This window comes from Muscardinus avellanarius (assembly GCF_963383645.1).
Source record: "Muscardinus avellanarius genome assembly, chromosome: 18".
Lineage (NCBI taxonomy): Eukaryota > Metazoa > Chordata > Mammalia > Rodentia > Gliridae > Muscardinus > Muscardinus avellanarius.
This window is the reverse complement of record NC_137804.1, coordinates 30697416-30724199: the sequence shown is the minus strand read 5'-3', so window position 1 is coordinate 30724199 and position 26784 is coordinate 30697416. Positions and strand designations below refer to the sequence as shown.

Here is a 26784-nt window from a genome sequence, read left to right as displayed (position 1 = left end):
GGTCCTACTGCTCCACAGCCAGCTGTGGAGGAAGCCGCAGCACACTGCCATGGCCCAACTCTAGCTGCTGCTTCCTGAGCACTATGAGGCTGGCCTGCCCCCTCATCCCCAGGCCCAGATGTGATACAGGGAATGTGGACTGGCTCCCACTCCTGGGGCCTGGGCACTCTGGTTGAACTATTCAGTAATACTGGGAAAAGGGGGAGTGAGGCAGGGAGGGACCCTGTTGAGGGCCTGAGGGCAAGAGCAGGCTGGAGAGTCAGGGCCAGCGGTGTTCACTGACGCTTGGCCTTATAGGGACGAGAGCGTTTCCGCCGGTCAGGCTTCCGCTGCTTATGAAGTCGGCCAATACTGACCCCTTGGCGCCGCCGCACAGAGATATTCTGCTCCACCAGGTTGGCCAGCATGCCTGCGGAAGGCAGAGACTCTTGAGCAGGTGGCTAGCTGCCCAGCAGCCATTGGCACAATCAGCCAGTCTCAGAAACTGAGGTGCTCATGGCCCTCTCTGTGCCCCATAATCTGCTCAAGCCTCAGAAGAGTTTTGAGGAAGGGGGACCTGAGGGCCATGAACGTTGGCAGGGTGTGCCAATGGAAGCACAGCAGTGAGCCCCCTCACCTTCTTGAGCCAGCATGGAGATGAAGGTGCAGATAAACTCGTCATAATTGTGGGTTCTTCTCTGGTCATCAATCTGTGGGAGAGAAGAATGGTGAGGTACCACAGCCCATCTCCCCAAAGCAGCTGACCTTGGGAAAGGCCAGAAGACCAGGCATTAAAGAAATCACTCACCTTGAACTTCTTCCTCTTCTCCACCTCCTCCTTGAGGCACGCCTCATAGTTTGCAATCTCAGCCTCCACATACTTCAGCAGTGCCAGCAATTCCTGTCAAAATCCAGCATTGCACCTGAGGGGGACTGGCCAGCAACAAAGCTCTATGACCAAAAGACAGCTAGAGGCAAGGGTGAGCAGCCAGAGACCACAGGGCCTTCTGAGGCTCTGCTACCACCCAACCCAAAAGGCTCTCTGGCACCTGCCTCCAGGCTCCAACTTTAACATCAAAGTTCAAATCAAATGCCCTGCACATGGGTAGCAGCCCAGGCCCTATCTCTACCAGGATTGGAAAGGAAAGCTACAGAGGAGGCATACCTTAGGTGAGTACTTTTCCCCACTCGATGGTTCGCCATGCCTAACCAGCCCTGTCTTCTCTCTGCTCTCAGTGGCTTCCACGGGCTCCTTCTCCTCTGGGCTGCTGGACCCCTGGTTCCCTTGGCTTGATCTGATAGAGGGTGAGGAACCTTTTCCGCCCTCTGGGAAGAAAACACAGGAAGACACTCACATTACAGGACACTTGGTATTCAGATGGCCACCTCCCTCCTGAAGACACCAAGTGGCCTGTGAGCCAGCCCCAGGCCCACCTGTCAGTGCCAGGGGACTCAGTACACCATCCTCAGCAAGGTGCAACAGGCCTGTGCTGATGGCAGGACCCAGATCACGGACAGCTCGGTTATAGCGTATGCAGTCAACACGCAGCAGGCTGTCATCTTCTCCAAAAAGCACCTTGGAGATATGGGAGGTGACAGGGCTGGAGGGCCGTGTAGGGTTGGCCGAGCGGATGGGTGAGCGCAGAGGTGAGTTGAAAGCACTACCAATTTCAGAGGCCGTGTCCGTGCTCTCGTTGCTGGGGGTAGGCGAGGGCTGCGAGTGCATGGGCACTGCCACAGCTGGACTCCCGGCCCCACTGCTAGTTTTGATGGACAGAGGGATCGAGAGGTCTTTCTGGGACTCTTTAAGTTTCTCAGCCAAGACATTGATGGTATTGGGCTGTAGCACAGACAGCTGCCCATCCACAGAACTGTTCAACGACCCTGGCTTCCCTGACCCTTTCCGTTTATATCTGTGGAGCCAAGAAAAGATGAGCTGAGGGAATGAGCCATGATTATACCCAGCACGCCCTACCCCCTAGGGACTGAACCTGAAGCAATTCCCACTTGTTCTCAGCAGTCCTGACCCAGCTATGACTAGCATGCCACCCTAAGCTGCAGGCAAATGTTATCAAAGGGCACCTCCTCTGCTCTAGCTGCCTCACTTAAGGCCTTTGCCAGAAATTATCTATCTTCCAGCAAAGCTGCCTCCCTACCCACTACATCTCCATCCTTCCAACCTCCTCTCCCACCCCAGCTAATCCTTCAAGGCCTAGCTAGAAGACCCCTCCAACAGGACATGCTTTGATATATGCTTATGTGCTCAGCTGCCCCTCAAACCCACCAAAAACTGGAGACTGAATTCAGCCCCTTCAGGGCCTGAATCCTGCGGGGACCCAGTGTTATCTGCTAAAGGACATTTTTCAGACATGGGCGGGAATACTCAGAACAGGATCTGAAGCACCCCAGCACCTGCTAGCCTTACAAAGCCAGAGCTGACCTGACGGCAGAGTTGGTATTCTGCACATCATCTTCCTCATCATCCTCATAGTCATCCTCATCATCTGAGTACTGCTGGGGTGGACGGACTGGAACTCGGCTTCGGCCCACACCTGCTGCCAGGTCTTCCTCCTCCTGGGGCAGAGACCAGGGCAGTCATGAGGAAGGGCTGCTCACCCACACTGGGCATAGTGCTCACAGCCAGAAAAAGGTAACAGGGCTCTCCAGGTTGAGCCCAAAGAACCCCTCCAGGTGTTCCCCTTAGCTCTCAGAATGGCTGCTGCCCAATGATACTGGAGAGAAGCCTACTGGGCTTCTAAGAGAAAAACTGCTATTACACAGGCCTTTATTTTGCTAGCAGAACCCAACCCATACAGTTGCACAAAGGAGCATTCCCTAAATATTTAACCATACAGCCATGTGACTGTGTTTAAAGTTGAAGGAGCTCTTCCTGCCTCCCTAAGCCCCTGCTGTTATATCAGAGGCACCTGGCATGCAGACCTATGCAGAAGGTGAACATCAAGAAACCATATAGGGAAACTGCCACTGTGGCCTCTCAGAGTCTCAGATGAACACCTGCAAGGGTGCTCCTTGCTTACCTGCATGGGGGACTTGGCATAGTTGTGATTATCTAGAAATGCTGGCAGCCGCTGGACAATGGGGGTGGGGTTAGAGGGAACCCCATTGAGATTGCTTCCTGGGGGCTTCACCACCAGCTTGGGTTTGCTGGGAGGACTGTGGGTCAAAGCTTGTGAGCATGAACCAGCTACCTCTTCCGCACCATCTGAGACAAGACAAGGAGTATAGGCAGACATTCAGCCGGATCCTCAAGAAAAGTCCAGAGTCTGCCCGATCCTGTGACACTGCACAGTTCCCCCTCCATTTCCAGAACAGAATAGCTGAGCCAGTTGGTGGAATGGGAGGAAGCTCTAAATCATGATCCTACAGTGAGACTGGGAGAAGAATGAGATGAAAAAAGAGAGAAGCAGGAAGAAAAAAGCCTCTATAGAGAAAGGAAGGGTAACGTGAGAGGACTCAGAGGCCTGGCGTCATACTTGATCCTGTGGTCAGGCACCACTGCCATCAGGTTGAAGCGGATGTCGTGGTAGAGCTCCCTGCAGTCACAGCCGCAGCCATGAGAGCAGTTCCCACCCGAGCCCCAGCCCTTTATAAGTGCCTTTTAGGGAAAGAGTACTCTCCATCTATGTTATGGAGAACTCTGGTGGGAGAGCTGCAGGCAATGGGTATTCAGGCCTCCAGTAGAGGCCTCTGTAGCATTAGCATGAGATGGCTCTAAGGCCCATGAGAGGCCCCAAATTCCCCTCCAGTACCTGTGTGGATGCCTTCAGAGACTGCTGGGGCCCTGCCTGCCTCCAGCCCAAGGGGGGACTTGCTGCTGGCTGGCTTGGACTCCTCAGGCAACTGTGATTCTTGAGACTTGTGGGTCTGGATCAGCTCTGGCTGTGTTACTCTAATCAGCTGAAAACAGAATCCAAGCTTAGAGGAGAGAGAGCAGAGTCAAGCCTCCACCTTAGCTAAGGGCTGAGAGAGAGCAAATGGCCATGGTTTTAGCCATTCACAGGGAAATAAAACAGGCAAACCACAACCTCCTTTTAGAAGCCATCCTCCCTTCCCACTCCCAGTTCTACATTTCCCACAAGGATGCAAAGGAAAGGAGGAGTGGTTAGCTAAAGCCCAGATTCACAAGAGAGTGTGACTGGGAGTCAGAGATAGATGCTATAGTGGGAGAAAAGCAGGGAGGGTTGGGTTAGGCCTAGGCCAGGCAGGAGAGGCAGCTACCTGCTGCAGGGCCTCCAACACTGTCTGACGGTTCACCTTCAGCACATGCAGCCTGGCCTCATACTTGATCCTGCGGTCGGGCACCACTGCCATCAGGTTGAAGCGGATGTCGTGGTAGGGCTCCCTGCAGTCACAGCCGCAGCCGTGAGAGCAGTTCCCACCCTAACCCTGCCATGAGGTTGAGGCAAATATCCTGACAGGGTTCTCTGCAGTCACACCTGCAGTTGTAGGTTCAGACCCCACCCCAAAAGGTGGGGAGCAGCTAGCCATACGCACCAGGCACTTGAGTTGGTGCCCTCCAATAAGCTGTATGAGGGACCCATCAGGAAGTGAGCCAGCACACCTGGGCCACCCAGGGCTCCACCAAAGTTTGTCCCTACCCCCAGAGAAGGCCACAGGCAATCCAGACAAGAAATAGAACAAGGAGTTGGAGGCCCAAGATCTAAGGCTGACCTTGCCAGATTCACAATGTGGCCTTACAACTTACAAATCACCTGGTTTTTCTCTGTCCCTCCGAAAGGAGGCTCAGCTCCAGAAACATATTGCAGAACAGGCTCAGGGACCTTACCCTGCAGTGGCAAGGCCAATACGCTCCATGATAACCCTCCGAGCCTTGTCTGTCCACTCCTCATCTTCTCCCCAGGGTCCTAGGGGAGAACAATACAAGGAATCAGCAGGTGAGGAATCCTGAGTTTGGGCAGGCCAAGGATGGGAAAGAAGACAGAAAAGTGTGGTTGAGCCAGGGAGTCATGAGGTAGTCAGGTAATACAGTGCAGCATGAAACCCTGGCCAGAGTTAGATGTCCTCAGTACCTACCCCACTGGGAGACACCCAGGAGGTAAGCAGAGAAATTCAACAGGCCTTCAGCTTACGGTACCTACCATGGTCAATAGGGTAAACTTTCAGCCCATCCAACTCAAAGAGCCGGCCTGTGATAGGCACATAGCTGACAAAGTGAAATGCCTCCATGGTCCGCACGGCACTAAGGCCATTCTGCTTCTCAGGGAGATGACGTGGCTCAGGCCTGGGGAAGAACAGAGTCAAGCCTCCCATTCCCCCAAATATGACACATGCCCTAATCCCCCCACACTGGCTACCTCAGCCCCCACATACCTGGCATGGCTATTATGTGCCTTAGCCAACTCGGGTGCATTGCCAATTGCATATCCTTTGCTCTAGAGGTTAAAAAAAAAAAAAAAAAAAAAAAAAAAAGGCCACATGAGAACAGCTTCTTAGACAGGACCCTGGGTGGGGGGCAAAGCTTCAAAGTGCAGACCTGAAAACATTCCAAAAATGCGAAGCAGCATAGATGAACTTTCCTAAAGGGATAGTGGGAGCAGAAAAGAGCCCCTAAAAAGAGATGGACTTTACTGGCCTTGCACAGTGACCAATGGACACTAAGGAGGAACAAAGCCAGGCAGAAAAAGTACCAACAGAGAAAGTCAAGTCTTGGGCTGGGGATGTAGTTCAGTGGTAGAGCTCTTGCCTAGGTATGTTTGAGGCACTGGGCTCAATCCCCAGTACTATAGGGGGGGGAAAGAAAGTTTCTTCCTTCCCCAAGTCTGTCTCCTTTCCTGAAAGCTGGGACTGAAATCAATTTCTTTACACAATTATGGGTCAGCAATAATGTTAATGACCACCTGAAAAATAAACAAATAGTACCATATACCATATGGAGACATTACCAATGGTCCTGAGGATCAGATCTGCCCAGTCATCTGTGAGCCAAGATTAAGGCATGGCAGCCTACCTCAGGGCTAAAGCCTTTGGTGAAATCCTTCATACGACTCAGGGTGGGTCCCAGATCCACGTTGCTGCAGTTGAGGAGGACACTCAGCAAGGCATGAGTGGCACAAGAGTTGGGGATCAGCTGTGAAACCAAGAATAGTCACCCATACACAGCACCCATCACCCCAAGCTCCATATTTATTGGGAATAGGGATGAAGACAGGGAGTCACAACTGGACAAGTCTCACCAGCTCCTTTCATCTTCACTCAACATTTGTTTATTTAACACGCAACTCAATATCCATAAAGTGTCTGGGGACATGGAGAATGGACTGAGATACCATGCTATTCTAAGGATATTCCCGTTAATGATTAAAAGCTGGGTTCCTTCTACTAAGGGGTTTCTATAACCACCACCCATGGCAGCACCCCACCCTCCAAATAACACAGAGCCCAGCACACCTGGTGGGCAAAGAACATGTTATTCACAATATCATCATCAATCACGGATGTATCATCCACCAAGGTAGAGACCTTGCGACGAGACCTGCGCTCCTCGATCCATTTGAACAGGAAGATGAATCCATATACAGGGCTAGGGAAGTAAAGGGAAGAAACCAATCAGCATCTTCTTCTTTCTTCCTGTATTCTTTTGTATTGTACTATGTCATCACTCAGGTGCTCCTGCCATTATCTCAACTCCCCCTTGGCTTCATCCCAAAACTATATCCAAAATGGCCAGAACCCTCACACCCCAGAGTGATGCACTGAGTCTCCTTATGAAGTCTGTAGTTCTGCTGATACTGATGGCCCAGGCTCAGAAAAAGGCAGGAACACAAAGTAAGGCAAGAACAAAGACACTATCTTGATGAGGAATTTAAGCACTAAATCTCACTGTGGACCCCAGTAAAGCCAGAGAAATATATGAATATATCCATGCCAGTCTTGGGAAATGAAAGCAGACTTTGTGGCCCAGTCACTCAGCAAGGCATGAGTGGCACAATGAGGAATCTCTCTACACCTCTATTCTGGAAGATCACCAGGAGAGTTTGGGCACCTACAATGAGCCTTGTCACACCAACCAATCGATCAACTCAAGAAGACCTCTGTGTAGGGAATGAAAGCCAAGGCACACATGGACACATAATAAATGAAATTCCACTATTGCTCAAAAGGTACTGTGTGACCTGGGGCTTCCTGCTGCAAAGGGCCTTTCTGCTGCAAGAACAGAAAAGGCAGTTCCAAAGATGGTTACAGCTGGGGAGAGAGCTACTACCTAAAGGGAAGCTCTGAGGGAAGACTGGAGAAAACAAAACAAAAATGCTTGATGAGGAGGGTATCCAGGGAGAAAGGATGCTTTCATATGACATTTTATAACTTGGGTTTCCTGATACTGCCTCTCTTGAGGGGCACTCCTTCCCCACCCGTCGCCAGCCCTCTGCGTGTAAGGGGCGGCCCAGCCACTCACCCCTGGCATTTGCTCTGAAGGTCATAGATCTCCTCCACCTGCACCCCTTTCACACCTGTGATCAGGAAAGGAAAGCAGTCGCGAGTGCAGCCCCTGGCTCTGCAGCGAGGGCGCGGAGGCGGGCCCCCACAGCGCAGGACCAGCGGGCAGGGGAGGCTCTTACCGAAATCTTCCACCAGGAGGGTGAAGAGGCCTGAGTTGGGCGACAAAAGGAGGGAGTGATGGTCAGTAGGCGCGTTCCTGACCCATCCGGCCTCCCCAGCCACGACCCACTCCTCACCTGGATCGCTCTCCAGCTCCAGCCAGCCCTTATTCATCTTCCCGCGGGGCGGCCCCAAAGCGCCATGTCCAGCCCCTTCCGACCCACCGCCGCCCCCGCTGGGAGCCCCCACCGCCCCCGGGGCCCCTCAGCCCTGCACACAGACAACGGGCCCCGCCGCGTCACCAGCCCGCGCCGGCAGCACGACGTCACCACTGCGCGACGACCCCGCCCCCAGGTTGCCTTCCGCCGGCCAGACCGCAGCTGCGGACTCGCGCGCAGGAGCGGGCGCGCATGCGCGGGGCGGGGCGGGCGCGCGGGGCGGGGCGGGGCGGGCGCGCGGGGCGGGGCGGGGCGGGGCGGGGCGGGGCGGGCGCGCGGGGCGGGGCGGGCGCGCATGCGCGGCCGGTAGCGGTCTCGTCGGCCAACGGTCGGCGTCGTTGGCGTTCGGGGCCGCCTCGGTCCGCGTGACCTGGCCTCCGTTGGCGCGCTCGCCCTCTTCGCGGGCGCAGTTACCGCACCGGGCGGCAGCCCGTGAGGTAGCTACCACGGCTTGTGACAACGAATAAAGCTCCCGGACAGCGGCGCCCTCAGCGACTGCGCCACCGTGAGGAGCGAGCGGCGGAGGCGACCTCCGGCCCGGCGCGACATGAGCCTGGCCTGGCACCTGCGGGATGCTCCTTGACCCTTCTCCGGCTGTTAACTGCGGGGGACGGTTGTGGCTCCACCGACACGTGTTTTTCAAATAAATCATTGTTTATTCTTGCGGCGGAGGCGGGGCCCGACACGCTAATTTATTTTTTAATTTTCTCAACCAGCATACCCAGCATTTTTACAGTGAAACAACTTGGTAAGCGTTTTGGGGGAGCATCTGGGTTAGGAAATCACGGACTGAGCAGCTTGTGGAAGACCATACACCACGTCCTTCCTCTAATTCGAAGATTGTTGCGTCTTGTTACTACTGGTGTGCACAGAATCCTACCCAAGGAACAGTGTTCCAACTATGCAAATAACTGAATTTTCAAGGTTTATTGCTAGATGGTCGGGATAACCCCAACAACTGGGAACTGCTCAATTACAGTAGGTTTCTTAGGGGAACAGAAAGGCAGGCGTGCGCTTCAGGCTGTTTGGTTGAAAAGGCAACGAATGTCAGCTTCTGCAAATGCAGTTCATGTTCATAGGTTAGGAAAAGAGATGGAGTAAGCACAAAGAAAGGACAAGTATGCTAGCCTTGGTTTTTGTTTTGTATTTTGCGGGTATGGGGATGGAACCCAGGGGCATCGGACCTCCGAGCTACACCCCCAGCCCTATTTTTTATTCTTTATTTCGAAACAGGGTCTCACTAAGTTGCAGAGGGCCTCACTAAGTAGCTGAGGCTGTCTGCGAACCACCATCCTCTGGTCTCAGCCTCCCCAATGCTGGGATTACAAGCGTGCGACTTAGCCTTGCTTTTTGAGAGGTTAAATTAGTAGTGGTATTCATACAGAATAGTTGAAAGTCCCTGAAGAAATTTCATACCCAGTCTTCATCTGAAAATGTGGGTACTGGAGTGATCTAATTCACCCAGCTTTCTAAAGAAATGACGTCCTCTCCCACCACCACCACTAGACAAAGCCAGTCCCTTCTAGGGTTGGATTTGATTTGTCTCCCTTTCAGGGATTTAACCATGACCAGTGAAAACTCTGTAACTTTGTAATCTTCTGACATTGGGGACAGAAGGAGTGTGAAAAAGTGTCTTTTGAATATTTTTCTTGGCTTAGATCTAGACAAAGGATGGGGGCAGACCAAACCTCAGTGGCCATTTAAGCCTGATAAAAAGAAAAAAAGTGATAAGAGCTAAAGGGGTGATTCATTCCTCAGTGTTATTTCTCATTCGAGGGGATTCTTGATTACTGCTTTTAGGCAGCCAAAATTTCACAGTCTTCTATGAAAGAGCCACTTTATATAGCTTTTACTGGGTAAAATTAAAGCACCCCACACTTGGATGCAAAAGGTTCCTTTTTTCTTGAGTTCTATCTTGATGCATTTAGTAGACACAAAAGACCAGTTTACTAAATCAAGCAGTGGTTCCAAGTTCTTACACAGCTGTGTAATAGCAGTCTAACATGTTGGCCTCTGGAGCCAAGGATACTTGGCTTCAAATCTCAACCTATGTTACTAGTTCTGACCACTGGTAAGATATTTATGTTATTGTGCTTCAGTCTCCCCATCTTAAAAATGGAGATAATAGCCAGGCGTGGTGGCACTCACTTGTGATCCCAGTACTTGGGAAGCTGAGACAGGAGAATCACAGGTTTGAAGCCAGCTTCAGCAACATAGGCCCTCTGCAATTTAGTGAGACCCTCTTTCCAAATAAAATCGAGTTGGGAGTGTAGCTCAGAGGTAGAAGGTCCCTGGGTTCAATCCCCAGTGCCACCAAAAAAAAAAAAAAAATGGAGACAATAATGGTACCTAATACATGAGGAGTTTGTAAAAACATGTAAAGTGCTCCAAACAATTCTTGACATAACTATTGACTGTTACTAGCATTAATACTGGGGCATCCTTTTTATTCCATCACATGGGTTGGAAGATGAAATGCATTATTGCCTAGATCCTGTGGAAATTGATAATTAAATGTAGAACTAAAATGCTGACCAAGCCTTGTTTATATTTGTAGCTGGAAGAGCCTGTATTGTCCTCACAGAAGAAGTAAAGATAGGAGAGAGAGGCAGCAGCGAATGAAGACTATAAAAGTAAAGAAGAAGGAACACCTAAGATTGAGGTAGAGTAGGTGACATGAGAGTTGAAAGAAGTTGTCCAATGGCTGGTAGTATATGTTGTCTTTTTTGGCTCCTTTCAGTTTGGTTAAGGAGCTGGTTGGGCAGTATGAAGACATACACCAGTGGTTTTTGGAAACTGCCCTTTCCAGTCTTCCCAGTGCTGTCCCTAAGTAGCAAAGTGCTGGCTCTGGAACCTTACTACCTAAATTCATATCCTGATTCTGCTACTTGCTAACTGTATGACCTGGGACGAATAATTTCCTCGTGCAAGTGCTCTACCACTGATTAAAGTTTAACCCCAGCTTAAACTTTTTCAATTAGCCTGTAGATTTATTGAGCATGGTAAAATGCCAAAATTAGTGCCCAACAATGGGAAATGTTCAGTCAACACTGGTATCGCTTTAAATGTGTTTTGTGAAGGTGGTACGGTTGAGGTTTATAAAGTGGTTGGCAGGATAAACAATAAAAGAGGCTTTACTCTTGTATTCATTTACTCAATGCAAGCAGTACAGGTATTGGGGAGAGACATTACAGTTTTTTTGTGTTTTTTTTGTTTTGTTTTGTTTTGCGGGTTTGGGGATGGAACTCAGGGGCATTCGACCTCTGAGCTACACCCCCTGCCGTATTTTTTATTCTTTACTTTAAAACAGGGTCTCACTAAGTTGGAGAGGGCCTCATTAAATAGCTGAGGCTGCCTGCTAACCTCATTCCTCCAGTCTCAGCCTCCCAAATGCTGGGATTACAAGTGTGCGAAACCACGCCTGGCTTGAGACATTACAGTTTGGACCTTATCCTCAGATAATTTAGTGGGTATATTTTGTGCTTTCAAAAAACATAAAATGTGAAAAGAACTGATGTTTTAACCTTTAGATGTTTTGGTCCTTTATCAGATGTGTAAATAATATTTTAAGGGAAATGTTACATAGGTTATCAACAGCGTCCTCAAAGACCACCTTGCACCTTTTTCTTTCTTTTATATAGAAAATCTGCCAGGACTAGGAAGGTAACCCAGAGGAAGCCATCTTCAGGGCCTGGTAAGAAAAAACGAGGTTTTATTTGGCTGCTGCCTCCAGACCCCAGCATAGAAGGCCATCTTTGTGGGCAGTAAAGTTGTTTTTCTCACTGTCAATCCTACTTCTTTCCCAGGTTCTCTTAAGATCCTAAAGAACTCATAGTCTGTAATTTGAAATTTTTTTAAATTTCATGTCTAAGCCGGGCGTGGTGGCACACGCTTGTAATCCCCACGCTTGGGAGGCTGAGACAGGATTGCACAAGGTCGCCTCAGCTACTTAGGCTGTCAGCAACCTGTTTCCAAATAAAATATAAAATAGGTCTGGAAGTATAGTCCGGAGGTAGAAAGCCTCTGGGTTCCACCCCCAGTACCACCAGAAAAAAAAAAATCATGTCTAAATTTCTTTTTTTTGTTTGTTTGTTTGTGGTACTGGGAATGGAACCATGGGGCATTCTACCTCTGAGCTACAGCCCCAGCCCTATTTTTTATTTTATTATTCTTTATTTTGAAACAGAGTCTGAGTTGCAAAGAGCCTCACTAAGTAGCTGAGGCTGTCCATAAACCATGATCCTCCGGTCTCAGCCTCCCTAATGTTGGGATTACAAGCATGTGCCATCACAAATGGCTTTCATGTCTAAATTTCAAGAAACAAGTTAATAAAAGCCACTTAAAACCAAAAATGTGACTGGGCGTGGTGGTGCACACTTGTAATCCCCGTACTTGGGAGGCGGAGACAGGAGGATTGCGCTGGTTCAGAGCCAGCCTCACTGGCTTAATAGACCCTGTTTGCAAATTTAAAAAATATAAAATAGGTCTGGGAGTGTAGCCCGGAGGTAGAAGGGGTTCCAGGAACCCCAGTACCACCAAACAAACAAACCAAAAAAATGTGAATAGTTGCAGCCACCTCTTTCTTTTTTTTTTTACTTATTTTTTGGTGGTACTGGGGGTTGAACCCAGGGGCTTTTCTACCTCCGGGCTATACTCCTAGACCTATACTTTTTTTTGGAAACAGGGTCTCACTAAGTTGCTGAGAGCCTAAGTAGCTGAGGCTGGCTTTGAGCCTGTGCAATCCTCCTTTCTCAGCCTCCCAAGCACTGGGATTACAAGCGTGCACCACCACGCCTGGCTGCAGCCAGTTCTTTCAGTGTGACTAAAATTATATTAAGTCCTAACTGATAACAAATAAAACCTCATTCTAACCTTCCTTCTTGCCAAAATGGCCCAGTTCTCAATACAGGTGGTCCCTGACTGACAGTGGTTTGACTTAGAAGTTTTTGGCTTTAGAGTGAGTGGTACAAAACTGATATACATTCATAGTAGAAATTGTACTTCAGATTTTGAATTTTGATCTTTTCCCAAGCCAGTGATACATGGTCTGATACTCTTATAATACTGAGTAGTGGCAATAAGCCACAGCTCCCAGACAGCCACACAATCATGAAAGGAAACTACTGATACTCTACAGTATGCTCTGTTATTAAGCTATGATTTTTGGTAGGTTAGGTGTATTAAATGCATTTTTATTATATTTCAACTTTTTTGGTGTGTATAATACTGGAGATTGAATCTGGGGGCATTCTACCTCTGAGCTATACTTCCAGCCGTATTATTATTTTGGGTGGTACTGGGGTTCCTGGAAACGCTTCTACCTCCGGGTTACACTCCCAGACCTATTTTTATATTTTTTTTAATTTGGAAACAGGATCTCTTAAGCCAGCGTGGCTGGCATGTCTCCGCCTCCCAAGCGCGGGGATTACAAGTGTGCGCCACCACGCCCAGCCAGCCTTATTTTTTATTTTGTTGTTGCTTTTTTTTTGCGGGTCTGGGGATGGAACCCAGAGGCATTTGACCTCCGAGCTACACACCCCGCCCAATTTTTTACTCTTAATTTTGAAACAGGGTCTCACTGAGTTGCAGAGGGCCTCACTAAGTAGCCGAGGCTGTCCGCGAACCACAATCCTCTGGTCTCAGCCTCCCAAATGCTGGGATTACAAGCGTGCGCCACCACGCCCGGCTTATTTTTTATTTTGAAACAGGGTTTCACTAGGTTGATGAGAGTCTCACTACTTAATGAGGCTAGCTGCAAACCTGTGATCCTCTGAACTTAGCCTCCCAAGTTCTGGGATTACAGGTGTGTGCTACCACACCCAACTCTGTATTTCAACTTTTGAAAGGTTTATCTGGATGCAACCTTTCATAAGTGAAGAGGCATCTGTACTCCTTCCTGTACTTAGACGGTTAAGTTCCCACTCATCTTCTATTCTTAATGGTTTTAAGCCAACCCTTTAATTCTTAATGTTCATTCTTCCAGTATGCCGGCTATGCCTTCGAGAACCTGGGGATCCCGAAAAATTAGGAGAATTTCTTCAGAAAGACAATCTCAGTGTGCATTATTTCTGTCTCGTGAGTATGAGGCCTCCTTTACCTTGAATGTCATGGCTTGAATGCCTGGCTCTTTGCTTTTCTTAATAGCTTTTTTCTCTTAAAATCTGAAAAAAGCCGAGCATGGTGGCACATGCTTGTAATTCCAGTACTTGGGAGGCTGAGACAAGAAAATAACAGGTTCGTGGCCAGCCTCAGCTACTTAGGCCCTCCACAACTTGGTGAGACCTTATTTCAAAATAAAGAAAAAAAATAGGGCTGGGGTGTAGCTTGGAGACAGAATTCCCCTGGGCTCCATTCCCAGTACCACAAAAAAATAAAATTGAGAAACAATACTGTAGTTCCAGCCTTTCTTCCCCAACCCCTCCTCCCCAGAGATAACTCTTGGAATCACCTTTATTTTTTTCCCAGTATTCTTTTTTATTAGGTATAATTTGCATACTACAAAACAACAATTTAAAGTGGACAGATTCATGAGTTTTGATTAACGTATATCCCCCTGTAGCCACTATTCTAATCAAAATAAGTAACATTCTATCTAGACAATCCCACCAGAGATAATCTGCTGGGGATGATGAGAATAACCTAGGGGCATCTACCTCAGTGCTCCACCCCTAACCCTATTTTATTTTCATTTTGAAACAGGGTCTCACAAAGTTGTTGAGGGCCTCACTAGAGTTGCTGAGGCTGGCTGCAAACCTGCAATCCTCCTATTTTAGCTTCCCAAGAACTGAAATTCCAAGTGTGTACCATAAGTTCTTTTTCTGTGTTTTTTTTTTTGTTGTTGTTGTTGTTGTTTTGTTGGTTTTTTTTTTTTTTTTTTTTTTTGGTGGTACTGGGGTTCCTGGAAGCCCTTCTACCTCCAGGCTACACTCCCAGACCTATTTTAACATTTTTATTTGGAAACAGGGTCTCCTAAGCCAGCGTGCGCAGCTGGCTTCGAACCTGCGCAATCCTCCTGTCTCTGCCTCCCAAGCGCAGGGATTACAAGTGTGCGCCACCACGCCTGGCTTCTGTATTCTTTTACCTCAGTTGAACCATATAGTGTGTGTGTGTGTGTGTGTGTGTGTGTGTGTGTGTGTGTGTGTGTGTGTTTTACTGGGGATGGAATCCCAGGGGCCTTCTACCTCTGGGCTACACTCCCAGACCTATTTTATATTTTATTTGGAAACAGGGTCTCACTAAGTTGCTGAGAGCCTCACTAAGTAACTGAGGCTGGCTTCAAACCTTCAATCCTCCTGTCTCAGCCTCACAAATACTGGGATTACAAGCATGCGTCACCACGCCCAGCACAGTATACTTCTTCATATCTGGCTTTCTTCTCCTAACACAGTGTTTAGGGATTAATCATGTTGCATGTATCCCTGGCTTGTTTCTTTTTATTACCTACTATTCTGTTGTATGAATATTTTATACTTTGCTTATCTCTTCACTTATTGGTGAACATTTGAATTGTTTCTATTTGGGGACTATTGTGAATAACCATTCATGTATAAGTCTTTTTGTAAACATGTGCTTTCACTTGTCTTAGGCAGATGTCTAAGAGTGGAATTATTGTTGGGTTTTCTAAATAGATGTTTAACTTTATGTAAGTTGCCAAGTCATTTTCCAAAGCAATTGTACCACTTTACATTCCCATAAGCACTTTATGAGAGTTGCAGTTGAACAGTTTTCTTGCCAAAACTTGGTATTGTCACTCTTCCTAATTTTAGCCATTTTGCTGGATGTGTATTGCTATTTCATTGTGGTTTTAATTTGCACTTCTCTGATGACTAAAGATGTTGAACTTCCTTGTATGTGCTTATTAACCATTCACATATTTTTTGTGACAAATATGTCCATCTAAGAAATGAGGTTGTTTGTCTTATTATTGAGTTGTAAAAAATACTTATAGTCTGTATACAAATTATTTTTCAGATGTATGTATTTTCTCCTAGTCTGTGGCTTGCCTTTTCATTTTTTTTTTTTTTTCGATACTGAGGATGGAACCCAGAGGCATTCTACCTTGAGCAACAACCCCCAGCCCTAATTTTTATTCTTTATTTTGAAACAGAGTCTCACTGAGTTGTAAAGGACCTCTCTAAGTAACTGAGGCTGTCCAAGAACCGTGATCCTGTCTCAGCCCAAATGCTATGTGACACCATGCTCAGCTCCTTTTTATTTTTTTAATGGTGACTTATGAAGAACAAGTTTTTAATTTCGATGGAGTCTCGCTTATCATTTTTTCTTTTATGATTACTACTTTTGTGTGTACTAGGAAATCTTTGCCTATTTAGTTACCAAAGTTCCAAAGTTCCTTTATCAAAATCAGTTCTCAAGCCAGGCATGGTGTCGCATGCTTGTAATCCCAGCATTTGGAAGGCAGAGACAGAAGGATCATGGTTCACGGACAGCCTCAGCTACTTAGCGAGGCCCTTCACAACTCAGTGAAACCCTGTTTCAAAAATAAAGAGACTAAAAAATTGGAGCTGGGGATGTAGCTTGGAGGTATAGAATGCCCCTGGGTTTCATCTCCGCTATGGCAAAAAAAAAAAATCAATTGTCAGTTATCAATGGATATGCGGATATCTGAATGACTTAATTATGTCATTGAGCTATATGCATCTATCCTTAAACCAGTACCACACTGTCTTAAATATTGTAGCTTTATGGTATCTTGAAATTAAGTATTATAAGTTTTGCAGTCTTTTCTAAATTTTTTTGGCCTTTCTTTGTTATGCCTTTCAAATTGTTAGTTCCTTTCAAATTGTTAGGTTCTTTTTCCTTATGAATTTTATATTAAGCTTATCAAATTTTCTGTAAAAGACCAAAAAAATGGCTTGCTGGGATTATAATTGGAATCTTATTGGTAAATTTGGGAAGAATTGACATATAATCCATGGACATGGTATATTTCTCCATTTATTTGAATCTTAAAATATATCTCAGAAGCCAGGCATGGTGGCACTTCCTTGTAATCCCCGCATTTGGGAGGCTGAGACCAGAGGATCGTGGTTCACAGACAGCCTCAGCTACTTAGTGAGGCCCTCTGCAACTCAGACCGGGTTTCAAAATAAAGAATAAAAAAAATAGGGCAGGGGGTGTATCTCAGAGGTCAAATGCCCCTGGGTTCCATCCCCAAACCCGCAAAAAATAGATATATCAGAGCTGAAAGTAGGTGGCACATGCTTGTCATCCCAGTACTTGGAAGGCTGAGACAGGAGGATAGCAAATTCAAGGACAGCTTCAGCAAGTAGTGAGACTCTTGTCAATCTAGCAAGACCCTGTTTCAAAATAAAAATAAAAAATAGGGCTGGAGGTGTGGGTCAGAGGTTGAATGCCCCTGAGTTCAACCCCCACTACCACCAAAAAAAAAAAAAAAGAAGCCAGGCATGGTGGTGCACACTTATTAGTAATCCCAGTTACTTGGGAGGCTGAGACAGGAAAATGGCAGGTTCTCGGGCAGCCTCAGCTACTTAGTGGGGCCCTCTGCAACTTAGCAAGATGCTGTTTCAAAATAAAGAATAAAATATAAGGTTGGGAATGTAGTTTGGAGTTAAATGCCCTGTATTCAATCCCCACTTCTACAAAATAATATTTAAAAATTCAACATATATATTAGCAGTGTTTTTTGTTTTTGTTTCTTTTTTTTTTTTTTTTTTTTTTAGGTACTGGGGGTTGAACCCAAGGGCATTCCACCTCCAAGCTCCACCCCCAGCCCTATTTTTTCATTCTTTATTTTGAAACAGGGTCTCACTAAGTAGCTAAGGCTGGCCGCGAACCGCAATCCTCCTGTCTCAGCTTCCCAAATGCTGGGATTACAAGTGTGCACCACCACACCTGGTTTATATAGTTTTTTTTTTTTTTTCCTTTTATTTTTGTGGTGCTGGGGGTGGAACCCAGGGGCATTCTACCTCTGAGCAACACACCCAGTCCTATTTTTTATTCTTTATTTTGAAACAGGGTTTCAAGGAGTTGCAAGGGGCCTCACTAAGTAGCTGAGGCTGGCCGTGATCCTCCTGTCTCAGCCTCTCAAATGCTGGGTTTACAAACATGCACCACCACACCTGGTGTTTTATAGTTTTAGTTGAGAAGTCTTACACATTTTGGTTAAATGTATTTCTAAATATTTTGTAGTCATGCTATTATAAGTGGTATTTTTATTTTCATTTTCAAATTTGTTGCTGGCATTTAGAAATGCAATGTATTTTTATATGTTGACTTTGCAGCCTACAATCTTGTTAAATTCACTTATTAGTTATGTAATTATTATGTTGTAAATGTCTTCCTGTATACAAAGTCATGTCATGTGAATAAAGACAGTTCTACTTTTTCTTTCCCAACCTTTGTCTTTTATTTTTTTTGCCTTATTGTACTGGCTAGGACCTTCAAGCAATGTTCAATAGTGATGATGTGAGTAGTTATCCATGTTTTGTTCCCAACATGAGGGGACAGCCTCTAGTTTTTCACTATTAAAATATGATGTTAGCTGTATGATTAAAGTTATGAGATCAAAGTTCCCTTTTATTCTGTTTGCTGAGGATATCATGAATGTGTATTGGATTTTGTCAAATGCTTTTTCTGTATGTTGAGATGATCTTGATTTTTATTTTTTATTTTCTAGTGCAGTTTGTTACATCAATTGGATTCTTTAATTGTTAAACTAATCTTGCATTGCTGGTCTAAACCCTACTTGGTCATGATATAGAATCCCTTTTATATGGTGCTGGATCCATTTTGCTGATATTTTGTTTGATTTGTACATCTATGCTCATGAAAAAGATCTGTGATTTTCCTACCAGATATATGATTTTGATTTTATATATTTTTGATTATATATTACAAGCATATACTTACCTCTCACCCCCCCACCAACCCACCAACCCACCTCAGGGATTGAACCAGGAGCATTCTACCTTTGAACTACACTTCCAGCCCTTTTTTTATATTTTGAGACAGGGTCTTGCTAAATTGCTAAGGTTCTCATTAAGTTGCTGATCTTGCTGAGATTACAAGTGTGTGCCACCATGCCTGGCTATTTGTTTGTTTAGTGTGTGTGGTACTGGAAATTGAGCCCAGGGGCATTCTACCTCCAAGATACACCCTCAGCCCTATTTTATTTTTCATTTTGAAACAGGTCTTACTCATTGCAGAGAGCCCCCACTAAGTAGCTGGGGCTGTCCACAAACCTGCAATCCTCCTGTCTCAGCCTCCCAAATACTGGAATTACAAGCATGGGCCACCATACCCAGCCTGTCAGGAGATTTTTAAGATCCTGTTTACTTTCCAGTAGTTCTCTGAGAAGAGTTTATCCTCTGTCCTGAGGAGAAGTACAGCAGGAGGAGTAAGAGTGTGGCCTGGGTGTGAATGGCATCTCTGATCTTCCTTACTGTATGACCCCAGCCATATCACTTCCACACTGTAGTACCTCATTGGCCTTATCTGTAAGATAAGGGTCACAAGACATCTGTATCATAGGGCTTTGGTAAACAAAAAAATGGGAATATTTTCCAAAGTCCTCAGCATTACATAGTAACAGCAGATCCCAGTAAATGAAAGGCAGCATAGCATGGAAAAGAGTACAGGTTCTGGAGCCTGGTGGTCTTTGTGTGTGTGTGTGTGTGTGTGTGTGTGTGTGTGTGTGTGTGTGGTACTGGGGTTCCTGGAAACCCTTTTACCTCCGGGCTACACTCCCAGACCTTTTTTATATTTTTAAATTTGGAAACAGGGTCTTTTAAGCCAGTGAGGCTGGCTTCAAACCTGCGCGATCCTCCTGTCTCCGCCTCCCAAGCGTGGGGATTACAAGCATGCGCCACCACATCCGGCAAGCCTGGTGGTCTTGAGAAAGTCATTTCTCTCCTATAGAAAGGAAGATGTTGGGACATCCAATGAGATAACATTAAAAGTGCTCAGAGTACTTAATACATAGTACAACTTAAACATTTGTTAAATAAATTGCTCTATAAATGTATATATATACACACATGCATATTTTATTTGGAAACAGGGTCTCACTAAGTAGCTGAGGCTGGCTTCAAACCTGTGTGATCCTACTGTCTCAGCCTCCCAAGATTGGGATTCAAGCGTGCGCCACCACGCCCGGCTCTTATCATCAATGTTAATAGCCTGATTCTACTGCTCCCCTAGATCCTATCTAGCAAGCTGCCTCAGAGAGGCCAATCCAACAGAGGTTTTCATGGATTCCTGCCTGAAGACATCAAAAAGGAGGCAGCCCGGGCTTCTAGGAAGGTTAGAATCCCCTGAAATGGGGACCTTTGAATAGACCTCAGACCTTTCTCAGAATTTCCGTCTGTTCTTTCCCTAGTTGCTAATTTAGAAATCAAAGGACTCTTGGATTTCTCAACTGGTCCATCTCTCTTTTTTTGTTTTATTTTTCAATTATGGGATTGAATTTAGTCTTGCACATGCTAAGCATACTGTACCCCTGAACTGTGTACCCCTGGTCCTTAAGTCCCACTCTCCTCTGACATGTAGTGTCCTAAATGAGGAAAGGGAACAGCATCCTGAGAAAACAACAAAGGGTTCAGTGGTTCTGAATCCAGTTTTAGGACATCCTGGAGCTTTCAGGACCACTAAGGAAAGAATGCTATTACTTCCATTCCACAGAAAGATGTGCCTCAGCAGATCTGTCTTTCTCTGGGCACTGAGCACTATCTGGAATCTCATTTGCAGATCTGCTTTGTGTGCAAAAAAAAGGGAGCTACTATCAACTGCCAGAAGGATCAGTGTGTCAGAAACTTCCATCTGCCTTGTGGCCAAGAAAGGGGTTGCCTTTCACAATTTTTTGGAGAGTACAAGTGAGTAAGGAAGGGGAAAAGTCAAGCTGTCCTTGCTATTTTGCAACTTGCTATTTAGCCTCTAATGAAATCAGAATACGGTTCTCACAGGCCTGTTTGAACTCACCAGTGACTGTCTCTCCTTTCAGTAATGAGAAATAGTATCTTGGCTTGGAGATTTCACGGTTCTGTTGTTGTTCCCTCAATTCCCATCTTCTCCTTAAATTACAAACATCTGGGGTTCTTAGACAGCTGCCCCAAACTAAGTGGGGATTTTAGGAAACAGACTATGAAGACAGTCCTGAGCGTTCTGCTCAGTGGGAGAGCAGCCATGAGAAGGCTTGTAGCTCTTCTCCACCCTGCTCCTCCCCCTCCCCATAAGTGTGGAAGCTCAGCACTGGGCTGGATGGATGGTTGTCCTTCCTAGGCCAGGTATCTGGGAATCTGCATCAGTGACAGGTCAGAAATCTAGTCTGTTTACCCTGCCACAGATCATTTTGTGGAAAACATCGCCCAACACAGAACATCCAACAGGGTAATGTGGGGGAGGAAAGCTGTGTCTTGTGTTGTGAAGACTTATCCCAAACGAGTGTTGAGAACATCCAGAGCCCATGTTGTAGTCAAGCTATCTACCACCGCAAGTGCATCCAGGTAGGGCTTTCTCTGCCCTGGGGAAGTAGGGGTCCATAACTACTCTGGTTCACTTCCTAGAACCAGCACACTCTGGGAATATGTGGGCACATCTAAGCTTGAGTACTTCAGGCTGAAGGGCTATATGCAGTGCTGCTGCCTATCAATGAGAGGAAATTCACCTGGTCTCTGGTCATCCTTGGCAGAGACGTCGTTCATAAGATTTACATTGAGAAAAATCCTTACAAAAGGGGTCATCACAAAGCCGGGCATGGTGGTGCCCACTTGTAATCCCAGCATTTGGGAGGCTGAGATAGGAGGATCTCAGTTCGCGGACAGCCTCAGCTACTTAGGCCCTCTGCAACTTAGACCCTGTTTCAAAATAACGAATAAAATATATGGCAGGGGGTGTAGCTCAGAGTCAAATGCCCCTGGGTTCCATTCCCCAAGACCTGCAAAAAAAAAAAAAAAAAAATGGGATCATCACAGAATAAGCCAAGGAGACTCATAACAGTCTCACTAATAGGATGAAAGAAAAGAGAACATATCCAGATACCTGGCCTTTATTTAGCACTGCAAAGCCCCATAGTCAGAGATGATGGCTAAAACACTCCTGGGAACTAACACTCCTGGGAACTCTCATCAAAGTATCTTGACCCAGGCCCTCTTCACCCTAGCCCACCCAAAATCCTTTTCCTATACCCAAATGGAGCGAGGGTGGGAGTGGAAAGAAGGTGGTCAGAGATTTTTACAAACAAAGCTATTCTGTGTTCTCTTACAGAAATATGCCCACACATCAGCAAAGCATTTCTTCAAATGTCCCCAGTGTAACAATAGAGAAGAATTTCCTCAAGAAATGCTAAGAATGGGGATTCATATACCAGACAGGTAGTGGAAACTCTAAAGCAGGAATTGAACCAGGGCATGGGTTGCCTAGGTTTCCAGAGAGGACACAAGTGTGAGGATAGCTTGGAGAATGAGAGCAGCTGAGGCCCTGATATACAGCAGAGAAAAGGGTATGGAGTGCTTTTCAACTAAAGAGAGAAGAAATTAGTGGAAGGCATGTTTCTGAAAATTATGCTTTGGGATCAGAATACCCTGGGGAGGCTGTTCTTGAATTCCAGGGTAGAACTAAGTAGCCCCATGTTCACCTGCCTCAGTGTTTGACCATAGCCAGGTATTTGGCCCAGCCTTATTCAGGCATCCTGTTGAACTCTTGCTGTGCTTAACTTGGGGTCTTTTTTGTTTCTCCTTGGTGAGCAAAGACTTCACCAGCAAATTATGTGTCTTTTTCTCACTATTTCTTCTTCCTCTACAGAGATGCTGCCTGGGAACTTGAACCAGGGGCTTTCTCAGAGTTGTATCAGCGCTACCAGCATTGTGATGCCCCCATCTGTCTGTATGAACAGGGCAGAGAAAGCTTTGAAGATGAAGGGTAGGATAAAGCCCCCGGATAGAAAGAGTTTTTCTATTAGGAGCAAGGTCACTCTTATCTGCAGACCTCAGAGTGAACAAAATATCTAAGCCCCATTCTTGACCAGCCCCTGCCTCATTCGTGCACAAGTAGTCAGGTCTCCCCTGCAGGGTCTGCTTTTCTCTCTGCCCAGTGGAGAGACATTCAGGGCCAATCCTTTTCCAATCCACCTTGCGAGGGGTTGTGCCTGACCACAAACTGGGATTAGCACTTAGCCTATCTAAGCACTCATTTGTAAAAGTAAAATGTATAGTGAACATTTCCTGGGCAGCCCTCAGTGTGGCCCAGTAGCAAACATCCCAGAGTGGCAGTTTGTGTTGTGTTTGTCCAAAGATCCCTCCTTGATTCTTCCTTTAGGAGGTGGTGCCTCATTCTGTGTGCTACATGTGGCTCCCACGGAACCCACAGGGACTGCTCCTTCCTTAGATCCAGCAGCAAGAAGTGGGAATGTGAGGAGTGTTCACTTTCTGCATCAGCCACAGGTGGGCCCAGGGTGGTCTAGTCTAAGAACTGGGGTGGGGCTAAGGAACTCACGGTGCCTGGGAATGGAGGAGGGCATGCCACCAGAGGGGGACTCTTAATGGATCCTTTGCTTTGGAAGGAAAGTGGCTAGGGAGGGGCCCAGGGACCTGCACCTGGAAGAAACAGAGTTGTATTTTCTTTCCCACCTTCTTTTCACCACAGACTACATACCTGAAAACTCAAGTGATGTTCCCTGCTGCAGCAGCACCTTTCATCCCTAAGATTTCTGCAGAGACACCAGCCTTGAAGAGAATTCAAGTCCTTGGACCGATTAGCCAGGACTTTCCATGATCATTAGAAAAACCTGCTGGCAGGAAGGGTCATGCCTAGCTGTCCAAGGGGGTCAAAATCACTAAGAATTGCAACAACAACAAAAAAAAAAATCCAGAGAACATCTTCGGAGCAGTTGGAGCCAAATGCAACAGAGTAGAAAGCAGCATTCCTTCACTGGGCTTGGGGAGAGAACACTTTGTGACTATGAGACAAAGAAGGGACCAGCAGTGAGACTATGAGCCAAGGGAAGAAATGGAGAGAGCAGAGTCCAGATGCCAACAGTCTAGCATGTTTGTGGCTGTGAGAATGCCTCTACTCTTTCTTCCCAGTTCCTCCGTCTCTTATTCCACCATTATTCTTTCACCTTAATCTGGTTCTCATATGCCTCTTCATATTTTACTCATGTTTGTTATTATGCAAATAAAGGTTTTCTCTCCACTGATGTCTCCTTATAGATTTACTCTGAAATTTGTCTAGCATACTAAGGAATATGGATAAGGTAAAGTGAGGGAATAAGAAAATTCACTCTTATCCTTAAAATTTGATAAATTTGCAGGCATAGTGGCTCACGCTTGTAATCCCCACGCTTGGGAGGCTGAGACAGGAGGATCACACAGGTTCAAAGCCAGCCTCAGCAACTTAGTGAGACCCTGTTTCCAAATAAAGTATAAAATAGGTCTGGAAGTCTAGCCCAGAGGTAGAAAAGCCCCTGGGTTCCACCCCCAGTACCACACACACACACACAAAAATTTTAATTAATATAGAACTTTCAAAGCAGAACATAGATGTGCTTCTTTGGGAGAAAAGCATTTTGCAAGGATATTGTCATTCCAGAGGCAGAGATTTTCATCATAGTGCAAATTAGTACACCGGTTCTCATCAGGGAGGTGAGTTAGTATACTAGTCCACATTGAATTATTATTGCAGGGCTTGGTGCTCTGGACCAGGGACTGTTGTGCCCATGTGAGGCAGAAGGGACTGCACTTACTCCAGGTCAGTGTGGGCTTAGCACACCTCCACAGCATACATGGGCCACTCAGACTCTGGCTGCCTGGTGGACTGAGCATTTCTGTCTAGAACATACCTGAATTTGCATGCCAGGACATTCATATTAGGCAAAGCAGCTAGGATAGGAATCTGGCAGAAGGCCTCAGGAGAGATTGAGTAGAACCGATCTTATGATTGTTTTTTTATGATTTCATGGGGTTTTGATTAGTGGGGGAAACTCAGAACCATTGCCAGGTACTAAATTATCGGCTTCACTGAGCCATTGTCACTAATGGCTTCTTATTACACTAATGAGTTCTTATTACAAATATCACTGAGCCCTGCAGACTTACATCCAAGGTATATACAGTGATTGCCTTCAGATTTATTCAGATTAACTTGAAATCAAAGGGAGGGGGGATTAGTGGGTTTTATTATTATAAAATATATAGGCAATGTAATATAAACTTTAAAACTCTAATACAGCTCAGTGGTAGAGTACATGCTTAACATGTGCAAGGCTCTGGGTTCAACCCCCAGCACCAAAAAAAAAAAAAAAAATAGTACTGTAAGGATTATAATGAAAAACACTCTTATCCATGTCTATTTCTAGTCCTATTCCCTAAAGGCAAATATTTTTCTCTTTTTTAGCTGTTTTTTCATTTATTAATTTTAGACATTAACTTTTTGCTACATAGATTTAGCACTAGAACTCTCCAGTTTTCATTCTCTCCATCTTAAATAGTTTTATTACAATCTGTTAACTTGTGTTTATATTATTACAACTATGTAAACGTTTACTACTGCCAGGTGTGGTGATACACACTTGCAACCCCAGGGTGAGACAAGAGGATTGCACAGGTTCGAAACCAGGCTCAGCTAATCAGTGAGGCTCTCAGCAACTTAGACCCTGTTTCCAAATAAATTATAAACTAGGACTAGGGGTATAGCCCAGAGGTAGAAAGCCCCTGGATTCCAACCCCCAGTACCAAAAAAAAAAAAAAAATTGTTTGCTACTGAGCCAGACAGCACATCATGGTTATCGTTTCTCTTCTATATAATGTTTGTTTGAAGCGGTTGGGTTTTTTCTGAAATTTAACAACTCTTTCCTTTGCTTGTCCCTATTGCTAATTCCTCAGAGGCCAGACAACATATCACTATTAGACTTTTCTGAAAGACCTGCTTCCTCGAGCCCACTACAGAGCTGGTTACCCAAAGGCCTCATGGGCCTCCTGCACAGCTGCCATCAGGGTTTCCCACAACTATGCCCTCTTCATTTTCTCCATCTTGGGTTTGACAACCTAGTGCTATGCTTTCCTAACATAAGTATACAAGGAGATTTTGTCAAAACTCTGAAAATGACAAAAGAGTTTTTAAGTTGTGGATTTTCATTTTTTAAAAAATTTTTGTGTGGGTCTGGGGATTGAATCCAGGGGCATTCTGCCTCTGAGCTACACCCCTTGCCCTATTTTTTATTCTTTATTTTGAAGCAGGGTCTCACAAAGTTGCGGAGGGCCTAAGTATCTGAGGCTGTCCACCAACCCTAATCCTTTGGCCTCAGCCTCCCGAATGCTGGGATTACAAGCATGTACCACCATGCCTGGCTTCAAAAGTATTTTACCCATCCTATAAACTCAATTCCTGCGGTGATTTTTTTAATTTTTACTTTTATTTACTTATTTATTTTTTGGTACTAGGGATTAAACCCAGGGGCATTCTACCTCTGAGCAACACCCTGGCCCTATTTTATTTTTTTATTTTGAAATAGAGTCTAAGTTGTACAGGGCCTCACAAAGTTGCTTAGGCTGGCCTTGAACCTGTGATCCTCCTGTCTCATCCTTCCAAGTACTAAGATAACAAGTGAGCACCACTATGCCCAGCTCTGCAGTTATCTTTTACAACTGAAAACTACCTCCTACATTAAGACAGTCTTTAATTTCTTAATGTAAGAGTCTGTTACTGGGATGACCAGGCATATTCTTAGATGTCTGTGGTTGTATCTTTTCATTTGTAGGATACTACTCAAGTGTAAGAAACACTATCTTAACAGAAAATAGTAGCCCCCTAACAGTGCCCTCTGGATTCCAGCCTGTCACCCAGACATTCTGCTGTCTGATGTCTGTGCAGTTGCCCTTACTTATGGGTGCTTGCTAGCTAGCAGACAGTTGATGCTTCTCTCTCTCTCTCTCTCTCTCTCTCTCTCTCTCTCTCTCTCTCTCTCTCTCTCTTTCTCTCTCTCTATTGATATTGGATTTCCCATTCTTGTAGGCTGGAAAGTCCAACTTTGAAATGT

General features: G+C 45.9%; 2 protein-coding genes across 3 annotated transcripts; one reads left to right on the top strand and one right to left on the bottom strand.

The window, feature by feature from the left end:
* Positions 1–275: 275 nt before the first annotated feature.
* Positions 276–7731, bottom strand: BAP1 (BRCA1 associated deubiquitinase 1; the record flags this gene model as incomplete). 2 transcript variants are annotated; one of them, XM_080715238.1, is made up of 17 exons in its annotated part: positions 276–409; positions 617–689; positions 788–880; positions 1145–1305; positions 1414–1892; positions 2420–2553; positions 3018–3202; positions 3750–3897; positions 4219–4342; positions 4787–4865; positions 5100–5242; positions 5332–5393; positions 5969–6088; positions 6409–6541; positions 7415–7469; positions 7578–7607; positions 7695–7731. In XM_080715238.1, 17 exons carry the CDS (start codon positions 7729–7731, stop codon positions 276–278), a joined length of 2190 nt encoding a protein of 729 aa, XP_080571364.1. The 2 variants fall into 2 exon arrangements, with proteins under 2 accessions (XP_080571364.1, XP_080571365.1); XM_080715239.1 differs by having other exon boundaries at positions 4219–4288.
* Positions 7732–10393: 2662 nt separating this feature from the next.
* On the top strand, positions 10394–23452 carry PHF7 (PHD finger protein 7; the record flags this gene model as incomplete). Its single annotated transcript, XM_080715035.1, has 10 exons — positions 10394–10437; positions 11417–11469; positions 13759–13850; positions 19956–20057; positions 20502–20626; positions 21097–21256; positions 22017–22123; positions 22554–22670; positions 23067–23191; positions 23394–23452. 10 exons carry the CDS (start codon positions 10394–10396, stop codon positions 23450–23452), a joined length of 984 nt encoding a protein of 327 aa, XP_080571161.1.
* Between the last annotated feature and the right edge of the window lie 3332 nt (positions 23453–26784).